Genomic DNA, 9,633 nt, shown 5'->3' with positions numbered 1-9,633 from the left:
TTAGCTTTTATGGCAATGCACAAATTGCAGTTAAGTGCAAACAAAAGAGGTTAAATATTACCAATAGTAATTACATCACAACACAGGAATAAAACTGCTTTATTGAAAGTTGCAGACCTACTTTTAATGAGTTACAAAACCCCCCCAGCAATTTCTTCATAAACCTGACTACACTTTGAGATTGGGATTTATTATTCTGTCAGGGCCATATTGGATTGCTTAGCCAGAAAAGCCCATGGAGTTGGGGATTTGTATCTGTATAAAATTATTCTGTATAATAGGATTTGTCCTGAAATAAGAGTAAATTATAAATTCCAAATCATTAACTTATTTTGCTTTTAAGCCAAGGAGTACATGAAACACTGGGATTAGCAAGTGCGCAAAACATATGTTCCCATTAAAATTTTCAGTACAAAATCCATCTTGAGCTCACTAGTAATGAACTTCTCAAGTCTGATTGAGGTATAATTACTGAGAAAGCATAGAACCAGCATGAGCAGTCTATTACAGCAAAGACAAAGAAACTTCAAGGGGATATATACGCCATTGAACTGCAAATGTCTTCAAATGTTATAAAAGGTAGATATACGCACTCTTAATGGCATCTCTACTTGCTTATGCTGAGTTTAAAAAAAACTACCAGGTAAAGGCAGCTTAAGAGATGTACGTGTGTAACATTTTTCCTGATATATTAGGAAGTTTCGTTTGGCTGAGCTTTGATGCTTAAACTAACTGATCAGCAATTTCAGAAATCCAATTCAAAACACCACAAAGATAAAGGCTAGTGCAGCAAGAGGTCCTTGAAGAGGTGGTGAAACATGATGCCAAAAAACACAAATGAAAAACTCATTGCTTCACCCCATATTTTATTGCCCCCTTGACACATGCAGCAGCCCCAAATCAGAGGTAACCAGACAGTCCAATCCAGAGAGCATGCCAGCATCACTTTTTCTTTTGCAAGACGACTGGCCAGGAATGCCTTGCTGAGATTTTTCCTCCATTCCCATGGGGGGGAAAAAAAAAAATCACCTAGTCACCTTTCATCCGGAATCCAGGTGATGCAAACTAAAAAGTGCAAAGCTACATCTTACATTACATCAAATTGCCAATTTTATGCAGATTAATCAGCAGTACAACACTCACCTTGATGGCCATATTACAAAAAAAATTGAACTGTTATTCACGCAATCTGCCAAACAAATTCATTATGTGACACAATAGGTTTTATTATTCACATAGGCAATGTTATTTATAAAAAAAAGGGAATGGGCTATATGAAAATCCCCTTGGCTGATATTTTCATCCCCAAGGCTTGTTCATCCAATTCTTGATGTATAAGAGTTGTCTCTCTGCTGATGCAAGACGCCACTTCCTCAATCTTTGCGAGGAAACTGAAAGTAAACAAAGATTTTTTTTAATGAAATGGGATTAACAACTAGATAAAGGTTTGGGCCAGGACCCATCTGAAGAACTTTGACATCATTCAGACCAAGCAAATAACAGAACCGATGACAGAAAACCATTCAATCCGCACTGCGACACTGTGGGTGGCCCAAGGTCTTAACATGTTTGGGCAGCTAGAATTTTATGTTGTAACAAACAAAAGAGAATTCGTTTCAATATTGCTGGTATTGATTTCATTTAAGCAGCAAAATTTGGGATACTGATATAACTCCAATAAGGCTTTTATAAAAAAGGACCTTTGCTGCATCTTTCTCCTTTCCCTCTAATGTTCTCTCATTCTCTCCTGAACAGTGATCCACATTGAGGGATATGGTGTAACAAACACTAGCCAACCTCCAGCAACTTGTCCAAGAATCTAGTTTTCATGTGCAAGCTTAATAACAAGCAGTCAGGTCAGTCAAGTATGGGGAGAGGTATTGCAGCAGAGACAAACAACAACTTCCATTTATATAGCACCTTTAATGCAGTAAAACCTTCCAGGTCACTTCACAGAAGCATAATCAGGTAAAAACTGACACCTAGCAAAAATGGAAGAGGTATTGAGGAAAAAAAAGCTTGGTCAGAAGATTTTTAAAAAGGTGTTAAAGGCAAAGAGAGGGGTCCAGAGCTGCACAGTTTAAGGGGGGGAATTCCAGAGTTTAGGGCCTAGTTGGCTGAAGGCACTGCCTCCAATGGTAGGACCAAGTGAGTGGGGAATGCACAAGAGTCTAGAGTAGGAAGAATACAGTTATCAGAAGGGTTGTAGGGCTGGAGGAGGTTTCAAAGCTAGGGAGGGGGCAAGGCCACGAAGGGATTTAAACACTGGGATAAGAATTCTAAATTTGGTTTATTAAGGATCGGGATAGAATAGGAGCAATCCCATCTGTTTATAGACGGTGGAAGGTTAACATTGGAATATTTGAGTCTCAAGACAACAAAGGCATAGCTAAGAGTTTCAGCAGCAGATAGGCTACATTATGGAAGGTGGATTTTATGATGTAGAGAACACAGGGTCAGTTAGCTCAGCTTGGAATCAAAGATGCCACAGAGTTTGGAATCAGTCAGTTGTAACCTGAGACAGCGGCTGGGCATGGGATGGAATCACTGGCGAGGATACAGATTTGTGGCAGGAGCTGAAGACAATGCCATCAGTCTATACAAATGTTTAACTGAAGGAAATGCAGCTCATCAAGGATTGGAGGTCAGAACACCCAAGCTGCCAACACAGAACACAATTCTCTACCTAACATGCACTCTTTTCTAGAAGCAGTGGATAGCAATCAAGAGTGAAAAATCTGTGATTTCTCTGTTCCCCATCTCAGGTACAGCCCACATGTAGCACCCATACTGCTGCCCTATTCAAGATCAAGGAAATTATTAATTTATGCCTCAACTGTAATCCTCAGTAAGGATGCATTTCTTATATCCCACTGTGTTGCACTTTTTTTCATGAAATCATGAGAGCTGATATCATCAATAGCTTTGTCACAGGGTTACGATAAAATTGCAGCTTGTGTGTCACAATACAACTTATTTTGTATTTAGCTCAGAAGCAATTAAACTAGTCTTTAACAACCATCTTTGGGAAGGACTACAGGCAGTTCAAGTGCATCAGTAGATAGTTGACAGATGTTAACCAGTTATTCTGGACAGTAAGTCTACAGCAGATTTCACTGTATAAACAAAATCATATTGATCCATATGGGAAACTCCTTATAAAGGCACTGTGAATTTTATGGGAATTTAAAATACACACGGTATGACTGATCAACTAGCACGAGTCCAGGTTTCAGCACTGGGTACAAGACCACAGGTATTCCCACCCCTCTGCTAACTGTTCCATAGTGGACTAGATCACTTTTATACATCTCATGTTGATGAAGAATCCAGAGAGCAGGCAGTCTGTTCTACACTACTATCAAGTTCTCCATGATTCAGCTCTGCACATTAATTATGCATGCACAGTGCTATGGTTTCTCTCCTCCTTCCCCCACTTTAAAAGGCAGTACACAGCCATAGTTTAACAAACACCTGACTGTCACTGCTCTGAAAGTGGGGCTTCTTCTTAAATTGGTATAAAAGTCAGTCTTTCATGACCATTATAGCTCCATTCTCCCCATAACCTTATGCACATGGGATGTTTGGGGGTTGGGGGGGGGGGGGGGGGGGCAGAAACTCAGAATACAATACAAAACCTACAGCTTTTTTTGACTTAACTCAAGCTTTAAGTAAATTGGGTTAGTGCCATATATGGAGCAGACATCATATTTCATAGCTCATCTTGCATAGTTCCCAGCACATTAGGTTTGTAGCTAAAATTAAAAATCCAAATATTAGTTTTAATATTGAATCAATAAGGTGCCCAAAGTGCAGTCACTCCAATGACATCACTTCAAACTATGCATCATACGTTGATATAAATGCTAATAATTAGAAAAATCCATTTCATGTACTTATCAACACAGTACATGCTCACTATGAAATCACCAGGAGATAATGAAAATCTAGATCAGATTTTCACAAAAATAAATCGCCCTCAAGTTCCAATTTTTTTTTATATAGAGGTTTGGAAAGGAGGAACTATTTAATAAAGAACAGGTTTATTATATTGTTAGAAGGTGCAGAGGGAAATCTTGCTTCATAATTAAGTTATATATAAAGTTTCATTTAACAAGGTTGTGTTGTATTGTATGGATATCCCTGCTTGAGATGATACTGCAAGACAAAGCTCACAAACATGCAAGCAAAGGTGGTAATCACTGGCACTCTCTCAAAATGATGAATGCAGAAAACAAAGGCATGCATTCAGAACAACCATTTTTGAACTTTTAAAACATGGCTGTCATTAAGGCTTATTATCAAGAATTAACAAGAACCATAAAATTACTAGATAGATGAGGAAGAAAGCACGGAGGAGGAAGGCTTTTCCAAGTCACTCACTCAGAACATACAATTTCTCAGACAGCTTTTAACTACTCCTTAAATGATCAAGGTTTTTGCCTCCACTATCCTCCCTGTAATTCTACCTCTGTTGATAACTGCATTGGAGGAAGAAATTCTTAGCACGAGTCCTAAATTTGAATTTTGTCTATGAGTCAGTATCATCTTGTTCAACTGTTTAAGCAGTGTTCTGCCGTTAGCTTTTTCATATCATTTACTTCCTATATCTCTATGGCTAACTCCTTTCAAGACTGCCGAGTCTTAAGTTCTGTAATTAAATTAGGCAACAATATAAAATCATATCCATCCTGAAGAAAAGCAAGAGTCAAATGGCTGCTGAACCAACCATCATTTTCTGATGAAATTAATGTACAGGCTCTCTAACTCAGGCATTACAGTATTTCATTTCCTTCTCGTGAAACATTGATGAGGGAGATAAATTTGAGAGGAGGAACTTTCTGGACATCACTCGGAATTTTTTCACACCATTCTTTTGTGTGGCTTCAAGAATTAAATCTTTCAAATCCCTGGCATTTGAATTAAATTAGTGGAACGACAGAGCTGATCCTCCTCTTTGAAATCTTCCTCATTTTCTTATTTCCAGCCCTACATTGCAAGGAGTTTATTTATACAGTTGTTTGTTCTAGGCAGGAGGACTGGGAGCATTTTGCTTTTCCAAGGTTCATTGTTAAGTAAAGAAATTTACACTTATATAGTATCTCATACCATCTTCAGGATACCCCAAAGCACTTTATAAACAATGGATAACTTCTGAAGCGTAGTCACTGATGCAGGAAAATACAGTAGCCAAATTATGTATAGCTAGGTTCCACGAACAAAAAAATAATGATTCAATGACCAGGTGATCTGGTTTTAGTGCTGTTGGTTTTGAGTGTAATCCATGCTCTGCAGTGGGATCATTAACATCTCAACCAAAAGATAGCACCTCCAACTAAGCAGCAATCCTTCAGGATGGCACTGAAATGTTAGCGTAGATTACATACTCAAGTCTGTAGTAGAGCTTGAATCCACAACTTTCAGATTCACAGGCGAGAATGCAATTAACAGAGCCTAGCTGGTACTTACCCCCCTAAGAGACCGAGAGGTCAACTCTAAAACATATTTTAAAAAGCTAAGAAAAACCATTAGAAAGATTTCAGCTTTTTTTAAAAATGGATTCAGAGCATGTGACCTTCAAAACACCAGTAAAACTCATTGTATTCCATCATAAAAATAGAATTTATGCATTCATTACAAATCACTGACTAATTTCTTTTGGAAATTCTGCCTAAGCTAATACTGGTAGTGCCCTTGTCTTTAAATATATGGCTGCAAAACATTCCCTTTTTTTGTAAATTATTCCCTCTCCAAGAATTTGCAAGACAGCTAGTTTCTGAATCAGGGCCTATACCCTTCTCATGCTTCTGAGGCTAGCACCGACTTGACGTGTTCACTTCTTTCAGCTAGATTAGTGATCTAACACTTCAAATCGTTTTATGTCCGCCATATTTTACAGATACACACATTCATATATAGTTATGCACCCACACACTTTAAATAAAACTGGGATGAAAGTCATTTATTAAATAAAATTTAACAAAACCCTTATAAGCAAAGTCAGAGACAAAAGCAAAATTGAGCTATCTAGCGTAGGCAGAGACAGCAGCTAATTCTACACAAAAAGAATTCCAATTCAATTATTTGGAAGAGATTGTGCACCAAATACCTCTTCATTTCGGTCTCTGTCTTCACAGCAGCCTCCGCAAGCTCACTTCCAGTTTTTGAATTATTCCGGTCTGGTTTGAGTCCAAGTTCATCTAGAAGCTGATTTGTTGTCTTTAGATGAATTTTCAACTCCTCTGTAAAAAGAGAATATCAGCACAAGTCTCTCAAAAGACACCACGTGAGCCCAACAATGGAAAAGTGCCTGGTCACTCATTGACTTTCCTCCCTTCACCTATGGGGAAATTAGATGAATTTAAGCTGCATTCGCACCTTTAAGTCACCTGTGTGAACTGTATTTACATACAAAAGGCAGAATGTACACCAAGATCTTCTGCAATTTACCCAGTAACCAGAAATGGGCAATTCACAGGCTGCCTCATGAATGCCAGATTTACATCGGTCATAAAGCTTCAGCGGACTGTGTGGTGCAGTTGATAAGAAAAAATGTTTCTCTCATCTCTGGGCCTTGGGTTGTTCTTCTTCTTTGGCCTCCTTATCTTGAGACAATGGATACGCGACTGGAGGTGGTGTGTGGAGCAGCGCCTGGAGTGGCTATAAAGGCCAATTCTAGAGTGACAGCCTCTTCCACAGGTGCTGCAGAGAAATTTGTTTGTCGGGGCTGTTGCACAGTTGGCTCTCCCCTTGCGCCTCTGTCTTTTTTCCTGCCAACTACTAAGTCTCTTCGACTCGCCACATTTTAGCCCCGTCTTTATGGCTGCCTGCCAGCTCTGGCGAACGCTGGCAACTGACTCCCACGACTTGATCAATGTCACAGAATTTCATGTTGCGTTTGCAGACGTCTTTAAAGCGGAGACATGGACGGCCGGTGGGTCTGATACCAGTGGCGAGCTCGCTGTACAATGTGTCTTTGGGGATCCTGCCATCTTCCATGCGGCTTTCATGGCCAAGCCATCTCAAGCGCCGCTGACTCAGTAATGTGTATAAGCTGGGGATGTTGGCCGCCTCGAGGACGTCTGTGTTGGAGATACGGTCCTGCCACCTGATGCCAAGTATTCTCCGGAGGCAGCGAAGATGGAATGAATTGAGACATCGCTCTTGGCTGACATACATTGTCCAGGCCTCGCTGCCATAGAGCAAGGTACTGAGGACACAGGCCTGATACACTCGGACTTTTGTGTTCCGTGTCAGTGCGCCATTTTCCCACACTCTCTTGGCCAGTCTGGACATAGTCTGGGCCTTGGGTTAAAATCTATAAAACCAATGGGATGAAAAGTGGTCACTATCAGGAAAGATCCTACATGAAAGGAGTTTGGGCAGCATCAATCCAGCTCATATTGGAAACAAGTCCACAGCATCAAACTGTCACCACTGAAACACTTAATTAGCAATCTTATTCAGCAACGTGGGAATTAGAACCTTATTATTCTAGTGCATTAAGAAGTGCTATGATTTTCTAAGGTTAAGGCAGAGACACATGATTGAGGTAATAATTAGCTGTGATGGCCAATCAAATAGTATGGTAGACCCCAGCACAAGCCTGCAACTGAAATGAGGATGAGGAGAGATGCAAGTCTCCTACATTACAAGCAATCAACCATGCCGTTGAGAAGGAAAGCTGCAGAAAGTTAGCCCGCACTATTTTAGTGCGCGTTCCTGCAGCTCCACTAGCAGGAGCCGATAACCGGCCATCTATTGACTGCTTGGCATTGACAAGTAATAAATACCCCATAAAAAAAGTTAAAAACCTAATAAAACTGATGCATTACCCTCCAAGTATAATAAACACACACAACTAAAGATGGCAAAGGAGAGCAGACATTAATACAATGCTGCTTTGCATCAAGGTAATATTTGTGTGATTTTTGACTGGTGTCAAATTAAATCAATGTATCCAAAAGCCCAAGAGGAAATCATGCTTCCTGAGCCAAGTCCATTCCATGACTCAGCCTACTGGAGGTACATTTAATGAAGGTCAGTGCAGTGCACCTCTCCCTCCCACTCGCCAAATAAAAATAAATTCCTTGTTGTAGCTTATTATTTGCTGAGCATCCCATCTAGTAGTACAGAAGAAAAATAATATGCATATTACAAAGATCTCTCACCAGCTCAGCTGAGGAAGCTAAAAACTCACGTGAAACTGTGCAGGTTTGATCTCTGGTCTGTACTGAATCAATTGATAGCAACCCCAGATAGATACTTCTCCTGATCACTACCCAAATGCCCATGCTGGAAAAGTGAACATGATGGCTCTCAGGGATACGGCCTATATATTGAATTAGGCTGTAATGCCCCAATAGTTTAATAGCTTCTCAACACTCAAATATCACTCATGAAGTGGCCTTTGTAACTGTACCTTAACATCAATCAGCATTTCAAGTACCAGAGGAAGAAATACAGCTAGACATAGGTGAATGTAACAAAGTACTACTGCCAAAGGGAACATGATAGCAAGACAACATCTTTGAAGCTAACCCTAACATGCATGTGTCCACCTATTGTCTGTCTATATTGCATCTCTCTGGTATCAACTATAATTATGTCGTGGAGACATTGAGCATATTGGTCAGTAGGTGTAAACTGAAAGAAAAATACAAAGTAGCCAATTTACAATCTTGTATTTAAGGCAACTCCTGAGCAAAAGAAATCGTAATGTGCAAAGATTTAGCTTTCGTACCTTTCAGCAACATAAAGTAACAGTCTCAAGATTCTAATTGTTCAACAGGTGTGCTGCATGCCTCTAAATTAAATTTTTCTTTTAAGTATCAAAGACATGGCATAGCTTCCTTTTGTATATTGCTCGTTTACAGAAAGGGAGCTATTTTTCACTCCCCCATAACTTTCTCCCCATTCTACTGAAGGTGCCAGGTCTTGCTGGGGTATACCTCCATAGGAGCCAAAAAGCAACTCAGACTAGTGGTTAGTTTTCATCTGGGAGTCTAAACAGTAAGTAAACTATCTGAACATGGAAGACATCACCGCTAAATCTCAAACACATGACACATTCAGTTTTCAACAAGGATCCTTAGAAAGCAATTAGAAAGTGAGTTGGGAGGAGGAGAATAAACATGGGTGTGCCAAAACCAAATGTAGCACCTCTACTGCTTCCTCAGCTGAAGTCACTTAACTCAGTACAAATTGGGGATCAAACGTGGGACCTTCCAGTTTGCACTGCACAGCTGCACTTTGCCTTGATCAACTTGGCCTTCAGAAAAGCCAAATCCAAAATTCTTGCAGACTCTATATCAAATGATTGTTATCCAAGGACTTATACCTACCCAAATTCTTCCTCGGGTCTTCGGACATGTAAACGTTCTTCATTTGAAGGCTGTGCCTTGTTGTATCAAGAGCCTGACCGAAGGATTTGTGCTTAATTTTGAACTGCTGAATAGAAGCCACCACAGGTCTTAAATGTTCTATCTGCAATTAGAATGAATTGAATCTAAAAATTACAAAGCTAATTGCAAAAGACAATTACAATAAGCTCAAATACTGCTGTAAAACAAAAGTTGTAAAACTTACAAATACACAAAATTTCAAAGAGCAAAAATAGAGTAGCTGGCTCCA

At 39.7% G+C, this 9,633-nt stretch overlaps 1 protein-coding gene across 3 annotated transcripts in view; it reads right to left on the bottom strand.

The window, feature by feature from the left end:
• Positions 1 to 849: 849 nt before the first annotated feature.
• Positions 850 to 9,633, bottom strand: part of haus8 (HAUS augmin like complex subunit 8) — a 40,426-nt gene continuing 31,642 nt past the window's right edge. For 2 of the 3 annotated variants that reach the window (XM_068016146.1, XM_068016147.1), the window contains exons 13-15: positions 9,345 to 9,486; positions 6,110 to 6,242; positions 850 to 1,391 (exon numbers count right to left, since the gene is read on the bottom strand). In XM_068016146.1, the coding sequence (XP_067872247.1) occupies positions 1,271 to 1,391; positions 6,110 to 6,242; positions 9,345 to 9,486 (396 nt within the window). In that variant the 3' untranslated portion in view covers positions 850 to 1,270. The other variant, XM_068016148.1, reaches the window with a different exon arrangement.

The sequence above is a fragment of the Heterodontus francisci genome, chromosome 36, assembly GCF_036365525.1.
Source record: "Heterodontus francisci isolate sHetFra1 chromosome 36, sHetFra1.hap1, whole genome shotgun sequence".
NCBI classification, from domain to species: Eukaryota; Metazoa; Chordata; class Chondrichthyes; order Heterodontiformes; family Heterodontidae; genus Heterodontus; species Heterodontus francisci.
The sequence above is the reverse complement of the archived record's forward strand: the minus strand, read 5'-3'. Positions and strand labels throughout refer to the sequence as shown.